Here is a 22214-nt window from a genome sequence, read left to right as displayed (position 1 = left end):
ACAAATTAATTAATTGTATCATATTTTTATATTTACATTTTAATGCTTCCTGAAGCTGTAGCTGTAAAAATAACTCCCATGAAATATAGAAGCCAGTGACTGTTTTCACTCCGCAAAGTTGTCTACAAGCAGTTTATTCTATGTACTTGACCTCTATAAAGATACGGTTCATATAGAAGGAAACTAATCACTATGCTACATTTGGAGTTGTAATTAAAATCGTGGTTATTCATTGATTAAAATTCAATTTTGACGATAGAGAACATATTTTGGCAATGTCAAATTAAAAAAAAAAAAAACGTGTTTTTAAATTATTCAAAGTGATTAATTGCAAATTTGTAACATTGATGATAGATCAAGCCAGAACTGGTGGTCAGTCTGTCGGTGGGAGCTTCACACGTCTTGTACGAAGAGAGCTCACAGTCACACTTCAGCGTCCACGCTGCTCGACGCGAACCACTGCCCTGGCTCCGTCATGTTTCTGTTCCAAGGTAACTATGGATCTTATCTGGATATGTTAAAGGAATTTGGGAACTACAATTTCCTACAGTTTTAAGCATTAGAGTGTGTCAAATATAAACAGAACTGGTTATCTAAAAGATTCCGAAGGAGTCATTGACATGCACGCAGCACGTCGTTCGTCGTGGCAATATACTGCGCAGTCATTGACTGATGCGCTGGCAGCCTGTACTGTTAGCGAGAAAGGAATTGACTGCAACTCTGTAGTATCTCTGTACTATAACGAAGAAATCATGAGTGAATGTTGTTGTGCTTTATCAGAGCAGTGGAGTATAATAAAGTTTTTGACTTTGTAAGGGGTGAGTCTCCTTCCTCCAGAGTGGCATCTGACCTTCTCTCACTAAGTAGACTGATGACTTCTCAGGTTATAGGTCTGAATTAGGGGATATGGTCACCTGAGGAAGCATTGTCACAGAGTCGGCATCCTTCAGGAGGATCCGCTCTGTAGAATGTGTGATGAGCAGGATGAAAACTGCAGCACACTTGGTGTTTGATTATTCTGCAGTAGCAAGAGAGTGGTATGCCATCTTTGGTAGTTTGGACAATGGTGGTGAATTTCCCCAGGAGGACTTGATAGGTTGTTTTCGATAGTTTGTGGAACTGCTGAAATCATAGACTGGTAGGCCTCATGGTGTGCTTCCGGGGTGCGCAAAAGGCCCTTGAGGCTTAAGTGTATGGCAGTAGGCCGCCCCATAGAAGAAGAAGAAGGGGTGAGCCCAACCGAAGTTTTGTGGCAATTACAGGCACAGTTTGGTCAAGAACACTTGTGTTTGCCTGTTACTAGGAGTTTTATGAGGGGTATGAAAAGGTTTATAACGAGAGCCAAGTTCGTCACCCAAGGACGAGTGTAACCGATGTCAACATTGAGGCGGTCCAAAATCTCATTGAGGAAACTCTATGTATAACTCTCTTTGAAATCACAAATTGTGAAGTAATGGATGCAGCAAGATAATCATTTTAAAGAGAAGAAAGCTGCAATTGATCAGAAGTGATATTTTTCTGCACAACACCAGGCTACACTCGGCTAACACCATGTGGGAAAAATTGGTTGCATTAAAATGGGAAACATTGGAACGTCTATTCTACAGCTTTATCTTTTTGGACCTCTCAAAGAAGCATGTGGAAGGACAAATAAGCGGTGGAAGCGTTTGTGCCCCAAAGGTTAAGAGAATATCCAGGAAGTTTTTACAATGACGGAATAAAAAAGCTCCCAATCCGATGAAAAATTGTATGTCAAGGTTGAGAGAATATGTAGAAAAATTATATATATATATATAAAATAATATTAAAAATTAAGTTTAATAAACTGGAATAAAACAATATTCTATAATTGTTTACCTCCACTTTTTGATGCAATTTTGTATGTGTACGGCAAACATGCTGCACCAGCATGTGGTTAATCCCTTGATGCAAGCAAAGATGTATTGTTAGAGCTGTTATATATCTTTTTTTACATCCTGATTCATGATCTATGTAACAAACCTGGTGTCATTATTGTAGAAGTAAAGTAAAATGTGTAATTTACAACATATGTAACAATTTTAGTACCAGTGGGGGAATGTATTTTTCCATTCCTTCAATCAAAGTAGTTTATTTAATCAGTGTTACAGCTGTTTTTTGGAAAGATTCCACAGAAAATAAAAAATATTGGTAATCAAACTAAGTTTAAAAAGAATAATGTAAACTGGCTGGGAGAGAAATGTTTATACAGTACACAGTACACTAAATCTCATAAACACTGAATATGTAGATCATTGTGTTAATTCATGGATTAAGTATTTAAGATAATTTTAATTCTTACGTTAAGTTTAATTAACTATAACTATCTGACAGGTTCTATCCAGAGTTAAACTCCATCTTACAATAACTTTCAGATATCCTAACATTTCGAGATTCCAAAGACATGCCTGAGGTAGCCAGATGTGTAAATTTCAGTACAGTGTCTGGAATCTGACACTGTCCTCGAATTTGACTCTAGGATCCGTCTGAAGAGATCCAAAAAGGTCAGTGATGAAGATGTTCAAAACAAGGTCAGCATAGGTTTGACATCAGTGTCACCTACACCATGTAAGAGATCTATCTGGTGTATCCAGGAGCCATCTTTTGTAATCTATATGAAGAGGTGTTCACATCGTCTCATCAGGAGTGTAATTGAGTACACTATGAATATTTACACAAGATCCCAAGGCACGGTGGAGCAACAGAGTTTTTATACATATAACATAACTATGATGGGAAGAGTTGATTCAATGTGAATGTTGAATTTATCTCCATCTTCAGCAGGATTTGGAGTCCAGACGTCAAGTCCATTGACAGTATCAGATTTCAGGTTCTGCACTAAGTAAAAGGTGAACTGAAATTATTCCACAATACGAATTTCCATAATTTATTCGTATTGTGAATAACTTCAAGAGAAGACTGTTCTTAACATTTCAGACATAATAGATATATTAATGCTTATTTTTGCAGAACTAACACCGTTTATTTAACTCTTTCTTAGAGTGGGATTTGAATAATGTAAAACAAGCATTTTTTACTGCACTGGCCCCAGCTATCAGTGTTTCATTATCTGGATCAATATTTATTTGTATGGATTACTCTAATACGGATTTTCCTGTTTGCAGGAAAATTTGGCAACATTTTTTACACTGGTGACTTCCGGTACAATCCCGATGTCCTTGAACATCCAATATTGAAGTCAGTTATCGACAACGAAGTAAGTGAAAAGAATCTGTTATATTGAGTAAGAATTTTACCACAGAACTACAGATTAGCCGGTGAAATTTATTATTTGGAAAATAATTGCCAATGTCCGTTTTTATAGATTTTTTTTTTAGAACAAGTCACTTTTAGATACAAGTTTTTGAATACTTTATTCTTCCAAATAAAACCTGTGAAGGTACGCAGAAGCCATTGTGGTGTCTTAGATAATAACGTATTGTAAATCCTGCAAAATCAAATGCAAGATTCCTGCAATTGATCCTAGTGAAGAGAGAATATTTTGCATTGGATCTGACAAACGTAACAGTTTAGTTATTATTTACTCTCAAGCGCTTGTAAACTATACACATTACCAAAGCTGCTACATTAAAATTTTTATAGTTTCTGTTTAGTAAAACAAAGTTCTGTATAATAAAAGTGAAAAAAGAAACTTTTTAAATTCAATTAAATTAATTATATAGTATAACAAAACTGATAGTCAGAGTTTACGTCATTTGTCTAAACCAATAGATAAACTCAGAGATAAAAAAGAAAATGCATCAGTGACATTTCTGAATAAAAAAAAAAAAATAGTCGTTATTTCTTGTATATTTTCTTGTCTAACATTTTGATCCCAATGTCCATACATATGGGTGTCAAAGTTATCTGCATAAAATCCCAACATCCGTATATAGGGACATTCACAAATTAATTGTTTAAAATATAAAACGTATTGAAATACTTGTGCTATACCAAAGTGTTCTCAGAGAAGAAATCTTTCTTATAGAATTTTGAACTAAACTTTATATAATACTAGCTGTTTCCCGCGGCTTCGGACGCTTTTCGTAAGCTTTGCCCGTGTATGTGCACTTCTGGTTCAAGTGAATTATATTTCCAACGACGATGTAGAGTTTGTATTGTTGCCACGATCAAGAAAATCTGTCAAAAGTGTGTGTTTATAGCCATTTTCTACGTACATGTACTTTATTATAAAGTTGTCTAACACGCAAGCTTTAAGTTCAACCAGAAATGTATTTTGAAGACAAATATACATCAAAGCTTAGCGCCTTCAAATAGTTTTTTCACTATTTAATATACTTAACTGTCTCGTAATCGCAGTTTATAGTGTAGAGGCGCTCCAAAAACTTTTAACTTTTGCACTGCCGCCTGGTGGCGAGATACATCAATAGGCATAGCATATCAAAAACTAAACACATGGCTGTTTCACTTCGGGCTATCAGTGACCCAGTGGATATGGTTTTTAACATTACATACATGTGTTCAGGGCACTGGAGTTCCATGTAGATGCAAGCCCTTAGAAGAGGTGAGGGAATATAAATATTTAGGGGTTATTTTTGACAATAGGCTAAGTTGGAGGAGACATGTTCAATATATTAATAGCAGGTTGCGCAAGTGTATTTTTATGTTTTCTAACTTATCTCGTATTCTAAATTTTTCCCAAATTAAAACTGTTTATTATGCTTACGTTCAATCAATTATACAATACGGAATAATTTCTTGGGGAGGGGCTTTTCTTTCAAAAATTCAACCAATTCAAATAACTCAAAAATCTATAATTAAAGCCGCGTTAAAGAAACCAATCCGATATCCTTCAGATTTGTTGTACTCTGAGTTTAAAGTGCTTGATGTCAGACAACTTTATGTAAAACAACTAATGTTATACGCTTTTAAAAACAAATTTCAGTTTTTAGAATCAGCAAACCATAAGTATTCTACACGTTTTCAAAGTAGTATAGGTATATACACACCAAAAATCTACAAAACAATCAACACAACAAACTCATATTATATAGCTCACGTACTCTTCCAAAATATTCCTGATGAGCTAAGAAATATTGAAAATATTAGTTTTCAACTGTATAAAAACAAAGTATGCAAATGGTTAGTAGAAACAGGAAGGGAAAATACTAGTGCCATAACTACGTCTGTATACAATTTTTAACAATAGCTGAGTCGTTTTCCTTTTCTTTAAAAGACCTTGAATGTTTAAGTTTGATTGATTTAACTAACAAAACACCGTAAAAAAAGAAAATTGTTGGTTTGTGTGGATATGCGTGAGTGTGCTAGCATGTGTGGGGTTTTATACAAAGGATAAATAAAAAAAAGGAATTTAGTTAGTATTGCACGAGTGGTGTGTGTGTGTGTGTGTGTGTGTACGTGCGTGTGTATTTGAATGAGTGTTTTGCAAGGGGGAGGGGTATTAGGAGAAATAAATGAGTGTGTGAGTCAATCCAATATTGCTTAGAGTATGTACAATTAGTCTATATTGATCAATTTCAATATTTCTTTCCTTGATTGTATTAAATACTATATTCGGTTGAGACACACTCTAATCTATAGTAATGAATTATTAATTTTAATTTATTTTGTATTCAATTTCAGTAACTTTTGTTTATTTGTATTTTATATATATATTGTTTATTGATTTCAACTCAGCCCTCACACACAGGCTTAGCCCATGTGAGGGCTCTCTCTTCACATAACTTAGAAAATATTTGTGTTATATTTTAAGTTCATTTATTTTACATATTCACAAAATGTAATTAGTGATGTTTTGAGAGAAATAAAGCTATTCTATTCTATTCTATATAAACCTTCTCCTTAGAAAAATACATTAATTTACAAATTTTTCATAATGATCGGTCAAATAGTTTACGATTCCATAAAGGACAAACACACAAAACATTCATTTATATATAAATTGATTTGAATTTTACTAGTAATCCTAAATAAATTGTTAAGTTTTGAAAAAACTTAAACATTTTATAAAATTTCGTATTTTATTTATTAATGTTTCAGTGTGTCAATAGACTCTACTTAGACAATACATTTGCTGCAGAACATTGTAAATTTCCACCACGAGAGAAAGTCCTCCAGGATATCATCAGTCTGATCAGGTACAGTGAGCAAAACCAATTTTTATTTATTTACTAGGTGTTTCTTCTGGAACTCATCTGATGAACACTCAAATCAGTTTTATCAAAGCCACTAAATACACTTTTATTAAGTGCACAACAGTGACGTAACCATGGGGGGGGGGGGCATAGAACTTCTCTGAGGGCCTTAAAAATTAAAAAATTGTAAGAAAGAAAGAGAACTCTTTATTCATGAACATTGAGAACAGAATATTTGTCACATCATAGGATAGTAAAAAGTCCAAATCGGTTACATTATAAGAGAATAAAATTTAAACAAGAGGGCAAAAATTGAAGGTCAAGGATAAAATTCTTCTATGGTGTAAATTGACATCTTCACCAGCCAGTCATGTAGTTGTCTTTTCATCGTCTTCGGGTTGCAACTTTTAAGGTCCTCGGGAAGTTTGTTGAAAAGCTTGGCTCCAGCAAAATGATGGCTTTTTGGTGTAGAGAGTAGTTATGTGGGCTGGAAGATGATATGCCTGAGCTCTTCTATTTTGATAAGCATGTACCTCTTCATTTCTTAACAGATTTTGTTTTGAAGCATAAATAATTACCTCCACTATGTAGATTGAGGTGACTGTAAGGATGTCTAGGTCTTTGAAGGCTTCTCTACAGCTGTCGAGGAGAGAGAGGCCGGCCATAACCCTTATTGCTTGCTTTTGAAGAATTAATACCCTCTGGGGATTACCAACTGAGGAGCCACCCCATAGGGTGATTCTGTATCGTAGGTGAGATTCAAAAAGGGCAAAATAAGCAATCCTTAAGGCGGATGGTGTGCCAGTTGCTTTAATTCTTTTAAGGACAAAGATGGCACAGCTTAGTTTTGAGCAAAGGTTATCTATTTGGCAGTTCCACGACAGACATTGGTCAAGAAACACACCAATGTGTTTTTAGTTCATCCCCTCTCTCTAAATAAGGTGGTCCTGATACGTGATCTTTAAGCCTTCCCACTGCAAGGAGCTTGGTTTTAGATGGATTAAACACCAGGTCATTATTTAAACAATACTGCTGTGTTAAGCTAACTGAAATGAAGGTGTTGATCTCCAGTGATTCTACTGATTTATTGCAGGTAACTAGTGCTGTATCATCTGCATACATGACGGGGTGACTATAGGCTTCAAGTTTTTCAGACAGGTTGCTTGTAAACAATATGAACAATAGAGGGCCCAATACTGACCCTTGTGGGACTCCCCTTGTAATATTTTATGGTCTTGACTGTAAAATTTAATTAACACCATTCACACACTGCTTTAATTCCACTACTTGCTCTCACCCAGTAAGGTAACTTTTGAACCAGCTAAGAGCTGTTCGTTTTATTCCAAGGGCACTGATTTTAGTGAGAATTAGAGTATGAGACAATAGTCAAAAGCTTTACTTAAGTCAAGAAAAATAGTTGTGACAGTTTTCCCAAGGTCAATATTATCTATTATTTTTTCAATAAGTTCAGTAAGAGCAGTGATGGTTGATTTTCCTGGGATAAACCCATGTTGTCCTTTAGGTATCAGGTCAATGTGTTTAAGGTGTTCAAGTATTCTTGAAAGTACTACTTCCTCTAGTACCTTAGACACAGTTGGAACTAAAGAAATCGGTCTGAAGTTTGATATGTCATGCTTATCTCCTTTTTTGTGTAGTGGATAGACCTTAGATAATTTTAACTTTGAGGGGAAAACTCCCTGTGCTAAGGATTTATTGATTACATTAGTTAAAGGCTGACAAGTCACGTCCTGACAGAACTTCAAAATTTTTTTATGAAATCTCGTCATAGGAGGAGGTTTTTATTGAGTTGATGATGTTTAACACTTCATCATTGGATGCCAGATCAAATGAAAGAAGTTCATTTCCTAGGAAGTTATTGTGTGTGCTAAAGGTATTAGTACTTGTCTCCTTATTAAGTTGAAGGGTTTCTTCTGCGATTGTTGTAAAATAAGAATTAAACTGTTCAGCTGTAGTAAAAAGATCTTCTACATAATCGTCAGCAACTTTTAACCTCCAGACAGAAGCTGAATCTTCCCTCCTAGTTGATCATTCACTATTAATCGAGAGGCTGGTTCAGAGCTGGCTTCCCCTTCTTCCAAGGGGACATGACTCGAGATTAGTGCCATAAATTCTTTCTAATGGATCCTGACAGTAGGCAGCCTCTACTCCCAACTGTACCCATCCAGAATATCCTGTCACTTCGGAAGCAGTGCAAAGATCCTTTTAGGGCTATGTGCAATTTCTAAGCTTCTTGTCCTAAGAGAAAAAAAGAAAAACGTGTATGTCCATGAATTATAAATAATCAATATTTTGCAGGAGGTATCCAGAACACCATGTCGTGATTGGAGTTAGAAAGTTGGGCAAGGAAGAAGTGCTACGTGCAATAGCTTTGGCCTTAAAAGGTATAGAATGTTTCAATAAACAGTGATAAGAACTATTATTATATGAAAAATTAATAATTATATCTTTAAGTTTTATAAATATAAAATATAACCTACATAGAAGCACAATTTAGTAATGATGAAAAATATCAATACTTGTAATGCAAAATCATAATAAAACTATTTTTGTGTGTATTATCGTTGTACAATATTTCAGTATACTTACTTAAATTTATAACTAAGTCATACGCAACATATGCCAATATTTAAATAATCAAGATGAAACATTAAATACAGCCTATATATTTTTTTAATGTTAAAGTGTAAAGTAAAGATGTCTTATTTTATCAGGCTAAGTTAGGGCCCTCTCTAACACACAAACTGGAAACCAACAGCTTAAAGGTCACTACAAACGACAGGGCAGGCGAGCTACTTGCATGGACAGGATCGCTCAGCGGTCATCCATCCAAGCAGCAGCCACACCCGACGTTGCTTGATCTGGTTATCTTGCAATAACCGTTGTACCCACTGTACTCTGCCATTGGCAATTGTCTAAAGGACAATACGAAATAATTTTATAATAATTACCTATCATTATTTTTACAGATTTTGGTCACAGTTAATGTTTGCTTTATCTATAGTAATAAAAGATTATTGCATAAAACCCAACCTCCTAAACATGTATCAAAATTTGTAGACATTTTTTAGTGCAAACAATATATGCAGCTTTGTTTGAAGTTTATACTGCAACCTGTTTTTTTCTTTCTTTTAGGAGAAGGTTCTTGTTTCCAAGGAGAGATTGAAAATTCTGTGTTACCTCCAGTATGAAGATGTATTCACCACAAATCCAGAAGAGTCCAGAATTCATGTGAAGGAAATGCACCAGATCAACAGCTTATATTTAAGTAGACTGTAAGTATTCTCCTTCCAAAACTAAAATAAAAACTAACCTAATACGTTCTGAATGGTTTAAGATGAAAGAATAACGTAAAGAGTTAAATCAGGCTCTTGAGATTAAAGATTGTGATTTGGAGAGCAATGAATTCTCTATAGACTAAGTTATATAATTTTCACATTCAAGAACACAAATTAGACAAACGTGGATGGGAAGGTAGAGCGAGAAAAAGACGGTTGAATAGAGGAATTATGCCACTTACCAAAGTCACCTTCATGTGACACGCAGCACGGCACGGCCCGGTTGAGATGTCTCATCCTCCCAAAAGACTCACACAGGGTCAACATACTGTATACAATCAAACCTCGATAAGACGAATTTTTTTCAAATCCCCTTGAAACTTTCGTAACATTCCGTCTATGCAATGTAGTAATTAGATAAAAAACCTCCATAAGACATATTTTACGTCCTCTGCCTCTATAATATGTAGTTTTTCAAAACAAACAGTGACTCAAACGCGTGTCTCGACATGAAATCACAGCTGATACACCCCACCCATCCCTCTTCTGGACTAGATCAAAGATAACGAAGTACTGGGGGCCAAGAAATGGAGTTTGAAGAATTTTTTTGACTTCAATGATGATGTAGCAGTATGTGGAGATCTAACAGATGAAGATATCCTGGCTTCTGTTCAACCCTCAAATCCTCAAGAAGATGAAAAGTATGAGGAGGATGGACGGGCGGAGAGTGATCGGCTTGAAACTGTCAACAAAAGACGCAACAGAAGCTATTGATGTACTAAAATGTTTTTTCATGGAGAAAAACTGTTTACATAAAAGTGTGAACAATTTCGTTTAATTATATTCCACTATGGATATGGTAATCATTCATGGAAATGAAATGAAAAATGTCTTTATTGAATACAACGTAAAAACATACTCAATTGGCGAGGTTAGGACTATTAAATCCTCTCTTACACCTAACCATAAATTAATAAACTATACTATTAGTGTAAAACAAGAGCCACAATATAGTCTACATTACTATTTTACATTTAAAAGTAAAACAGTAATGTAACTTTTTACATGCGATGTGTAAAGTGATTGAAAATATTCTGATTGTGGAAAGCAGATAACATTTACTTGTTTTCATAACCCCTTGCTCTGAGTGATTCGTTTTGGACTTGTTTCAGGCAAGAAGAGAAGGGTCCTGTGTTTGACAGTTTTGTTGACAGCACTGTACAGCGTGGTGCCACCTGGCTTCAAGTGTACGCTTAAGTTGAAGGATGCAGTAAGCGGTGTTCACCACCTACCCTACAGTGACCACAGCTGCCACACACCGAACTCGTTGAGTTTGTCTCCAAAATAAAGCCACACACAATCTACCCGATAGTTAAAATGGAGGTTACAGATTGTGCAAAACGTGAGGACCAGGACTTGAGCGATAATTCCGATGTACTCCTTCAGAAATGTACTTGGAACAATTCTGTCATTCCTCGAAGTATACTGGATCTGTCCAAAGAACCGATGGATACAAATGAATTTTCAAGTGAGATTCCAGACTTGGCAGTTGAAAACTTGCCTTTCAACAGTATCCAGAATCAACGTATTGTAGATGACTCTTGGTCAGATAGCCAGTCACCGGTATTGGTGCCTCGACAAGCAGAAGGTTTTGTTTTGCAAAGAAAATGTAATCAGTTGACGTCTGACAGTTCAAGTTCCGCGGGAAGAGGACTGAACGAGTCAGGTGATCCTTCAACCTGCCAAACGTCAAAACATCTTGAAGATGAGTACGCTCCAATTTCTGATGAAGAATTAACTCAAATGGATCCTGTTCCTTGTACAGCATTTGGACAATCAGATAATGATCTAAGGAAAAATAGTGACAATGTCATGGTTGACTCTGATAGCATTATTAATCAAAAGAAATTGGAAATGCCACCTTTGTCAATGTGCAGCGATAAATCTTCTTCTGTTCGGTCCAAAGCCCAACTTGATTTACAAAACCCCAATGACTCAGAGAAAAGTCAATATTTCTCATGTCCTACTTCCATTCCACCAGAGATGAAGGATAACAAATCAATACTGAGTCAAACTTGTATTCAGACGCCAAACTCTGAAAGTATACAGAGAGATCTTGATGGTGACGTAATAAACAGAATCAATTTAGATCAAAATGGATTCCGTAAAGACATTCAAGTTGAAACTTCTCTGTCTCAACTTGTGAGCTATCAAAACTTCAAGTCCTCATTAAACCCCAAACTCAACTGTGGCCAAGTTTCAAGCACCCCTTACGAACCTCAAAACAGTGTAACTGTTCAGTCGCCTGTTTTGACTTCTAAGTTTTTGAAAAATAACATAACTTTAGAGAAAAATTTAAATCATCAGAGTTAAAACCAAAGTCGTTGCGACAAACTCTGAAAATCATTCATCATTAGTGATGAATCTTAGTGGAAGCGATTCTGAATCTGAATCAAATCGTGCACACGATAAATCTTATAAAAATCCTGTAAAGGAAAATAGATTTCATTTTAAAAATCTTAGAAAAAACATAGACATAAGTAAGAAATTCGGTGATCTGTTAGGGAACATATGTAAGTGTGATTCTGATTCCGACTGCTTCTGTAAGGCTGTAGCCAATCAAAGGATACCTTCTCAAAGGATACCGTCTCCTTCATCTGAGGACTCTTCAGTTAGCCTGGAAGACAATCCCTCAACACATTGTGCACAATTATACACTAAACGCCGTGTTGTTAACAAAGCTATCCATTTCATTAAAGTCCCGGGTGATAATTTTTATTCTGATATAAATAAAAATAATATATACAGCCGATGGAAACGGTCTGCACTTAAATCTCAAACGAGGGATAAAAATATTTGGAGGGAATATAATTGGCAAAAGATTTTTGCTGATAAAAAATTTAGTTGATTTTCTGTTACATACATGATAAAATATAATTGTTACAGATGTAATTAAGAGATTTTAAATCCTATAAAAGACTGATGTTTGGAGTACAAGTTAACTGCTTATTACTAATTACATAGTCTTACCAAGCTGATGTGCTTTTTCTCAACCTTTGACCTATAATCCCATCCCTGTTAAACTAGAAGATGGATTTTAACAAAATCAATAAGCTTGATTACGAGGATCGTTTGGAGAGTAAGTTGCCTAGGTACCGATCACCGAATGGTAGGAGGTAGCAGTGTCAGTGAAGGTTGCTACCATACTAAGCACTCTATACTAATTTTCAAAATGGCTGTCACAATCAACTCTCCTGCAGGCTTTGAAGTTCATAGTAGTATCATTAGATTCCTTTTGGGAAAAAATGACAACCGTTTGAAGTCTATCTGAATCATGTTCTTTTTATGGAGATGATATTAAAAGCAATTGGAAAATAATGTCAATAGTTTTGTGAAGCAGGAAACTAGTCTTCACGATGAAAAACTAAACCGACGGTGATTACTGACCTTCACAAACAAATCAATCATAAGATTAAGGAAACTCAAAAGGTTCATGATCCCCACATCTTTCTCAGCATGTTTTGCAGGTATCAAGAATTATAGTGTATGAAAGTGACTGAGAAACTAGGATATCGTAAATTTTTGTGCCCGATGGTACCCAAACTCTGGATTGATGAAGTGAAAACATGAGAATTTGGAAATCTTAAAGTTTCTTACCGGTACCACGAAGAAGGTGAATTTTAGTCACGGGCAATGAAGCATAGGTTGTTTATGTCAATGTCGAACGAAAAACACAATAAAGGGTCACTGCTAAAATCACCGTCAGCAACATTTCATCACATGCAGAGGTGGCAGAATTTCATTTAATATGTATAAAAAAACACGTGTACTTAGATACAATAAGAGCTTACATGTAAATGCTAACTATGTTGAAAAGTAATTTAAGAGTTCTTCACTCAAATGTGTATAATAAAGAAAGTTGTAAAATTTACGTGTAATTTTGTATGTACTAAAGCAACCTACTTTCCGGACAACCTTCATATATTTTGAATTTGAACAGAGTTTGTGTTGAGGTACGGTAATCTTTTTGGGTACCAGTACCCAGAAAACTTTTGGGTGTTTCGAAACTTCTCATACTGAATAATGTGAGCAGCCAAATTGTTTTGGGTGTTTGGATCTGGGATCAGTTTAGGTGCTGATAAGGAAAGAAATACATTTTGCAAGACCACTGGGTGAAGAGAATGAGTACACTTCTAACTAGAGTGTCTTCAAAACATTCTTTCCAACACTGATCATCACTTGCCTGCTCACTTTCGAAAGGAAGGAGGTATTTGAGGGGATGTAGTGGTAACGAGCACCAAAGCCCATGGATGGACTATGAGGGGCTAGCAAGAATGATGGCTGTTACAGAGCCGATGACTATAAATTTATTGATTTAATTGACCAATTAGTATACCTACCTTCCTCAAATCCAAAATCAACTGATTAGGTGACACATGTTCCAGAGGTAACCCTCAATCTTCAGACTACAGTATTAAGAATGGTTTCATTATGTTAGTTAAAATTGCACAACAAAAAATCAACATCACTAACAGTTAAACATTACATTGCGTAATCTGTGGGAAAGAGAACGTACTAAACACATTTGAAAATAGTATGCAATTTAGAGCATTTAATAACAAACAAAAGATAACATTTTAAATGAGAAATTAAATTTCCATCCAAACAAATTCTATAATTCCATCCTCAGTAAGAATAAACCTAGATCATCTGTTCCAGTCATAAATGATAATGCCATGCTCAGCGTCAGAACAGGTTTACGTAACTTAACCTGTCATCTAACTGTTCATGTCGTGGTTTACTGTTGTGTTGTGTAGATGAAGGCCTACAAAGTTTACAAACCTTTGTGTTAACTGGGTAATTGTGATTATTTTATGGTATGTGCAATTTTAACTAAAATAACAAAGTCATTTGGTGAATTTATGTTACAGTATTGATTTTGAAACGATTATATTAAAAACATACCAATAAGGGTGTTACTAACCACAAACGTTAAGTATTTATATAAACGTTCGGTAAATTTTTTACATACAGATTGAAGTCCGAGGAAAAATTGATGTTTTTTTTGTAATTACTTAATAAATAATAATGCAGAATAGAATAGCATCTGAAAGTTATTTTATAATCTTGTTGTACCTATTTTAATTATTTCTTATTTCATAAGAAGAGTATGCGTATATTATAATTAGCAGTTTTAAAATTTATAAGGAATAATTGAAGAAATTTGGTTTTCTTAAATATTATTATTAATATTTAAATAAAAAAATTTTCTAAACTTAATAATAATAGTTTAGTAAATTATTAAACACAAATCTACAATTATTATCACACACTAGACCTAAAAGTTTCAATGTCATGGTTTTCATATGAATTCACACACAAAAATATACAGAACGGAATTTGATGTGTGTAATTCTATTATATAAATGTATGTTACAAGTGAAGTTACAATAGCCAGCTTGAAAGCCAAATCTGGACTACACAGATAACATTGTTCCACCGGCTGTTCAAGCTTAGTGCTCACTGTGCCTGTTTTATTCTTCCCTATAACAATTTAAATTTGAAATTTACAACTAACTGATGAAAATTGGATTCTAAAATGATTTTTTAATGATTGTGTAATAATTAAACGTTTGGGTAATAATTATAGCATTGGACATTCATTCATTCATTCCCTCTTATAATGCTTACACCTTTGTTGAATAACCGTGCATTGATTAGAATGAACTGATCGTAAACCTGACCTGTTATTCAAAGTGAAGCAGAGTTGTCACGTAAGTGGTTTTGGATAGTAGATAAACTCAAAATCGTCCGACGAACGTTGAATTATTGACCTAAAAGGAAAAATATTATTACGATAAGGAATACGTAGAAAGTCTGCAATCTTCCCAGTGTAAAACACTAGAATCTTAAAAGCTAGATGCACTATTTATTCTCACTCTGTTTACAGTAACGATAGATTCTTGTCTGGCATATCTCTGGTAAGCTATAGCAATCATCAGATTAAAGTTAATGAGAGTGTTCAATTATAAGAGACTTCAAAAGTATTAAATAAGTTTAAAATTTTATGAATACCACGAAATATTTGAGTATTCTACTAAATTCACAAAGACGACTATTTGAAAAATTATAAGAATTTACACATTGTCTCTTTCCAAATCAAAATCGACTATTTAAGAGTTGTTTATGTGGCGGATAGTGTAAACGGTTCGACCGAGAGAGCAATTTAATATGTATGTATTTTTTTTGTATGTATGTAATTTAATATTGGGTAGAACTAAAATAATACCGGTCGCTGGAGATCGCTAAAATTTTAAAAATTTCATATTCTGACTTGAACGCGTTCTAGAGGGACACGTATACTGAACCAACTTAATCGTTAACAACGAAATATGAAATAACGCCAAATAGTTGGATACGAGTTAAAAATTGATAATGTTGAAGGTTTTTAATTTATGGTATTTATTATACTCAAAATGTAAAGAGTATATTTTAAAGACAGTCATAAACGATTTCCCAAACAAACTTTAATTTATTGCAGATCGGTTGTTTATTCTGATTAGGTAACCAAAATTCGTTTACCGACCTATGAAATCTCTTTTTGTGTTGGTTCATAACTTAATTTATAAACGGTTACGAACGGAATTATTTCATTGTAAAGTTGTTAATTATTATATTTTTAAAACCAATATAGTAAAGTCTATGTATATCCATTTTTGGTGCAACCCGACTGTACTATTTATTTCATTATTTATTTTGTATATTCTCATACATACATCTCTGACTCTTACAGTTCTGAATTAGCCAGAAGACTATGACACTTTTGTATTAATGATATATACCAGTAGTTCTTATAATTTTTTTTAATATTCCCCCAGTCCATGACTTAAAATTTGTTGTGAAATAAAAATAGCAGTCGTGAAAATAATATCAACAATGTATAAATTATGCATTACCTTAGAAACAACAATAAAAGTATTAATTATTCAATACTGTACGCTCTTGATGTTTGTTAGCTGGCCTATGATCAACACTTACTACGTGAAGACATCTACGAGGATTGGAAATGGATGAGTTACCTTTTTGATTTTACTATCTCATATATTCTATCTTAATATCTCTTGTTGCCCAAAGTGTACATTAGTTTTAAGAATGATTAATCACAGCATGTAACGGTAATTTGAGCAGCTTTTATACCATAAATCAAATATTATAAGAAGATGCAACGTTAAGAGATTATTTAAAGTGATTTTTTATTTATTATTGATGTAATGAAACGTTATGTCTCTTCTGTTTATAAAACTAATACATTATTTGTATGAAAGCTGCCAAATGCATGTTTAGAGCTGTTTTTAATCCTCTCTGTACCCAAAGTGTACAGGGAGAATTGGGGGGAAGGTGTAATGTGTAAATTCCAGTAGTAAAGTTCAAACTTAAAAATCCCATTGTTAATAAACAATAGCTATATAATTATTGGCGAGATTAAATTTTTTACTTCATTCTCACACTTCTATTAATATACTTTTCAAGCAGTCAAATTAATGCTAATAATTCAAAATGTAAAGAGTATATTTTAAAGACAGTTATAAACGATTTCCCAAACAAACTTGAAAATTTATTTTTAACTTTTTCTTAAGATGCTCACATTATTCAATATAATGTTGTTCTTTAATTCAGATATTGCTCCATTTGTTACATAAATTTACACAAGAGTGCTCTACCGTCATTCATACATTTATCCCATGACCAGTGAAGAAATCTTATTTCTTCTCTTATCAACACTAGAGTGCCGATATAAATATATAATTCTATTTCGCTATAAACCCAGCTGTTAAACCTTCTATTATATGTCCAGATAAACCAGTCATTATAGTGGGGATGGAAGCTTGGGAACTCCCTGAGTTGAGCGACAAAGTTTGTTGAAGACGACCATGATGACTACTAGAGAGCTTGACAACTGATGAAATTATAGGACGAAAATCATGGGGAACGAGTTGTATAGAAGAAATTGCAGTTTTTGAACTCCCGAAGTTGAACGACCCTCTTGTTGAAGACTTTCTTCACGTCTCCTACAGAGCCTAATTACTGAAGAAATTATAAAATGCAGTCAAAATGTGTAATAAATTTAAAACACACAACAGTATCTGTTTTTGATTATATATTTTCTGGGTTAGGCAGTTTACTTTTGAGCAAAAAAGATAAAGAATATATTATTTTAGTAGGTAAAGTTAGCGCCCGAGAACTCTTAATGAATACATAGGAACATTTTAAATTTTATTTCGAAGCCTCCCAGTAATAGCAGGGCAGGTAGACTGCAAGGATAGGATGTTTGCCATTGGCAACAAGCAAACAAACAATAATCTGTTTTTAGTAACGGTAAAGGCTTTAGCTATGCAAATTCTGCTACCATTTTTGGTACTGAATTTCATTAATAATAAAGTCCAAAATATACAATTATAAATTGCAATAAATAGTTTAGATATCCATGTTTGAAGTTTACGGTATTGATTTCACATATTATTGTAGGTTAGTGTTTTTTTATATTTGTTAATGTTGTTCATATAATTAGTGGTTCATACATAATCACATGATTTATTCGTTCAACCTACATTTTAAAGTCATGAACATGTTAGAAATACAATAGTTGGGTTAAATCAATGCTTGTCAAAATAGACAACATATCAGATAAAAATATTGACGTTATTAAAGCTCCTAATTTGCTAAGAAAAGAGGTATTTTATCGTACACGGTATTTCCATGAAGAAAGTTTTTGATTTTCGTTTAAAAAAAGGTATTCTTAATATCAGTATGCAAGACGTTATGAATGCCTCTCGTATTGACCGAGTGATAAGACTCACTGACAGTGAAGGGGCTGGGTGTTTTCTGCAAGCAAGCCCACAAAGGTCAAAATGTTAGGTGCTTGAAATTGGGCTTGCATGACTCTCTGCTTTTAAGCTTTAAAATAGCTCTATTGCACCATCTCTGCATTCTAAAAATTCTAATAAAGTTTCGTATCATTTGAATTCCCCAAAATATTCCCCCTGATCGTAGTATATATTCTAAGTTAGAGAAGTATACGGTAATGAGCACTCGAAGACTACAGACCGGGGAGATGCGGCCCAGAGTAAAGCACATGAAAAAAAAAAAAACGCCGACAAACATGTTTTACGTGGATGTAAGAACTGAGTGACTTGTTCATGTAAATATATTTTTTGACATCACACCAAAAATCTTAAAATACAAATAATGTAGGAATTTTTATTCATCCACAAAGAATTACGCGTTAAAAGTAGGAGATGTGGGTAATTTTGTAATCAGACCACAATGATATAGTAAAAATGTGAAAATCTATAAAAGACATGAGCTTCAGGAAATGACATTATTGATGTAGGACTCAATTTTTTAAAATTTAAAATATCAAAGTAAATTATGTAATGAAGTAGGCTAAATACAATTTTTAATTAAAAAACGTCATTGTGTCTAGCCATCTACATCATGTACACTGACACACAGTTGTTTTCCCCAAGTCTTTATTGCAATAAAACAATTTTAACGTAAAACTCAAACATAAACCTTAGAGTGAGTTTGAACAGATTAAGAACCAACCATGCCACTGGACACAGAACATCTCATAGCCCCCATCAGAGGCAATGAAAGACCGATTAAAACATGTACACAAAGTAAGGATAGAATCTTTCTCAGCAACGAAATAATACTATGCTACTCGATAATTGTACAGTTTAAAGATGTTTTTCTACCATTATCAAGTACGGAATTACCATAGTAGCCTATTAACGAATCCTGTCAGTCGATAAACTGGAAAATGTTAATTACTCTCTGACTATTGAAAAATGTTTGAGAAAGTGTACGAAATGTACTTTAAATTATCTATGAAGCTTAATTTTTATCTATGGAACATCGACTAGGATGATAGTACAAGTCACTCCATGCTATTTTTTTATGATATTGTTTTAGAATAGAACATAATATTTCCTTGGTCTTATTGGTAGTTATGATGGTGAGGAGAAAAGTAGAGAATAAATTAATTTGTACAAAAAGTGAGAACAGTCTCCTGACATTCTAGCACGTCCAAAAATTATATTCTAAATATCCACAAAATATTTCGAAACGGCTTTTATCTTTAAAATATGTAAGCAAGAATTATTTCTATTGTATCTATCAATAGGGTACGACAGCATCATTGAAGCCTCTCATTTATTTATTTTCTGTGAAGGGGAGATGTAAAGATGTGTTTACGTACAGTATAAACATATGTCTGAGTGTTTGTTCGCAGAGTATATTATAAAGAATAAATGAGCTACATACATTTTGTATACATTCTCAAAGAAGTAGTAATTATAATTAAGTTCTAATAACGTAATCTCAGTACAATCCTCTACAAACTTATAGGTTTCCTTAAACTCACTCAATAACTTTACTTACTTACTCCTTACTTACTCCCAGGGCCATTTATATCGGAGGTGATATTTAGCCGCACCAACAAAGCTCCTCCATCTTGACCGGTCCTCCGCATCTTCCTCTGAAGCGCCCACCTTTCTCCATATCAGCCTTCACCTGGTTTCCACCATCTCACTTTCGGTCTCCCACGGGGTCGTCTTCCTTCTGGGTTACCGTACATTACCCTCCTCAGTTTGCATTTCTCTTCTCTTCTCAAAACATGGCCTGCCCAACGGAGTCTTCTGCACTTTATTTCTCCTATTACATCCGTACTATTGTAGAGCTCCCTGATTTCTCTATTATGTTTTCTTCTCCATACCCCTTGTTCATATGATGGCCCATAAATTTTACGTAAAATTCTATTCTCGAAAACTAGAAGCTTTTTCTCATCCTTCTTATTTAGCCTCCACGTTTCCATAATAACTTTATATTATGATAATTAAAAATCTACATAATGTAAAATTCATTCCCTACTCAATGTTATCCTCCAAGAGGCTTCAATTAAAACAGAAGATTAATATTATTGCTGTTTGACGTCAGTGATTAATTACAATAACTTTCATTAGGAAGCGTTGTAAGCTGCACAGATGTAATAGAAACATTACTTCTTATTCAGGGGCAATTCGTAAAAATCTTTCAATTAGTTGTTTAAAGGAATGGTCGTGATTACTAGTTTTTAATTAATTCATCAGAACTATTTAACAGAACTCGATATGCTGGTTTACAAATGATGCAATCTTCATAATGCTTACCAACACGACCTACTCAGATATACTACCTAAGATTGCAACTTATTGGGTACTGTTGTTATAAGCTCAATATTTATGTATTTTTAACACATAAAATAAAAATAAAACTACAGTAATATTAATTATATTAAGTTTGCCGTCTCGTTATTAGTACTGTAAGCAACGCACCCAAAGGTAATTTAACCTTACCTGGTTCCAAACCTTACCTGGTTCCAAACCTTACCTTATTGGGTACACAGTTCCAAGGGGTTCAATATTCATAATTACGAGACAAAACTTGCCTATCTTTTTGAATTGTTACCCCAAAAGGACTGTTACAATCTCTACTCTGTAGTAAAAAGTCTTAAAAAGGGCAGAAAAAGACACTTTAGTGTAAGCCTCAAAACTATAACAATATCATAAATATAAAACTCGTTGAATTATATAATAATTATAACTACTTGACATCAAACCAGTATTAAAACAGATATTAGTAGATAAGGTAATTAATTGCGACGATAATCCAAGGTGAACAAGGAGCAAGTTTAATTGAGATTTTGTTTATTTTCAATTTTTATGAGGTTAAAATGGATGACTGTAGTTTCAGAAACTAACATAATCAAGAGAAGTTATAATAAATGTCCTCAAAACAATTCGAGTTAAATACGAAATACAAAGGTAACCCCACATTGTCAAATTAATGTAAAATGAAATATTTTTACGTATATTATGCAATATTATTTAGATATGTACTTTATAAATTAGAAATACAGTACAACCCCGATAAGTCGGCCCCCGTTAATCCGGAAGTCCGGCTAACCCGGACCGATTTTCAATTAAAAAATGAAAAATCAGACAAACATTTCAATAATAAAAACGTAATATTTTTGAGTGGTATAGTATCCGTGAATCGATGTTGCATCAGTATTTGATGGGACTGTACGACAGTGAGTGTGTGACTCATGGCACACGGCGGCCGAGTGGCGGTCATTGTCCCGGGATCTCGGAAACAATAACAGACGCGTACTTCCCCAAATCCTCTCTGAAGTCGATAAAAATGACATTACTCTGTGGTTAGGGGCAGACAATAACGTAGGCTATGAGCCACTTACTGACGAGGAAGTGATCACGTCGTTTTTACCTGATGTTAATGAATCAGACGCTGAGGAGGCAGACGGGGACATTGAAGATCCAGTGATGAGTCATGGAGATGCAGTGACCAAACTAAACGAACTAATGGTTTATTTCGAGCGGCAGGCAGAAACATCGCCGGCTGAATTGCTCATGTTGAAGAGACTGCGGAACCGCACAGCACGCAAGCGGCAAACGACATTGGCACAACCAAAGCTGACTGAGTTTTTTTACCAGGAAATGAACAGTTATAAATGTACTGTAAGGGTTAATACGTAATAATTAAATGTCCATATGTTTGATGTTTTTACAATTATAATGGAGTTTATCTGTAAATATACCGTATTTTATTAATTTTTACCTAATTCTCTGGTTAACCCGGATCGGCCGCGGTCCCGATTAATCCGACTTATCGAGGTTCCACTGTATATTCTAGTCTGAAGATAAAGTGTTATCTCTGAAACAGG

General features: G+C 34.2%; 2 protein-coding genes across 2 annotated transcripts; both read left to right on the top strand.

The window, feature by feature from the left end:
* Window positions 1–354: 354 nt before the first annotated feature.
* LOC124374773 (5' exonuclease Apollo-like) lies at window positions 355–10687 on the top strand (the record flags this gene model as incomplete). Its single annotated transcript, XM_046832927.1, has 6 exons — window positions 355–491; window positions 3144–3235; window positions 6040–6137; window positions 8451–8536; window positions 10062–10164; window positions 10603–10687. Coding segments are annotated over 6 exons (601 nt in total), but the record flags the coding sequence as incomplete, so codon positions are not given.
* On the top strand, window positions 9287–11803 carry LOC124374772. Its single transcript, XM_046832926.1, has 2 exons — window positions 9287–9427; window positions 10603–11803. The coding sequence occupies exon 2, from the start codon at window positions 10808–10810 to the stop codon at window positions 11801–11803; it is 996 nt and encodes a 331-aa protein (XP_046688882.1). The 5' UTR covers window positions 9287–9427; window positions 10603–10807.
* The last annotated feature ends 10411 nt before the right edge of the window (window positions 11804–22214 follow it).

The sequence above is a fragment of the Homalodisca vitripennis genome, unplaced genomic scaffold (assembly GCF_021130785.1).
Source record: "Homalodisca vitripennis isolate AUS2020 unplaced genomic scaffold, UT_GWSS_2.1 ScUCBcl_10016;HRSCAF=18711, whole genome shotgun sequence".
Classification (NCBI taxonomy): Eukaryota; Metazoa; Arthropoda; class Insecta; order Hemiptera; family Cicadellidae; genus Homalodisca; species Homalodisca vitripennis.
Note: the sequence above shows the minus strand (reverse complement) of the source record. Positions and strands in the feature narration are given on the sequence as shown.

What these genes read in the sequence shown, in the direction of transcription:
- LOC124374772 (XM_046832926.1), top strand. Translation starts at nt 10,808, where the DNA reads ATGGAGGTTACAGATTGTGCAAAACGTGAGGACCAGGACTTGAGCGAT.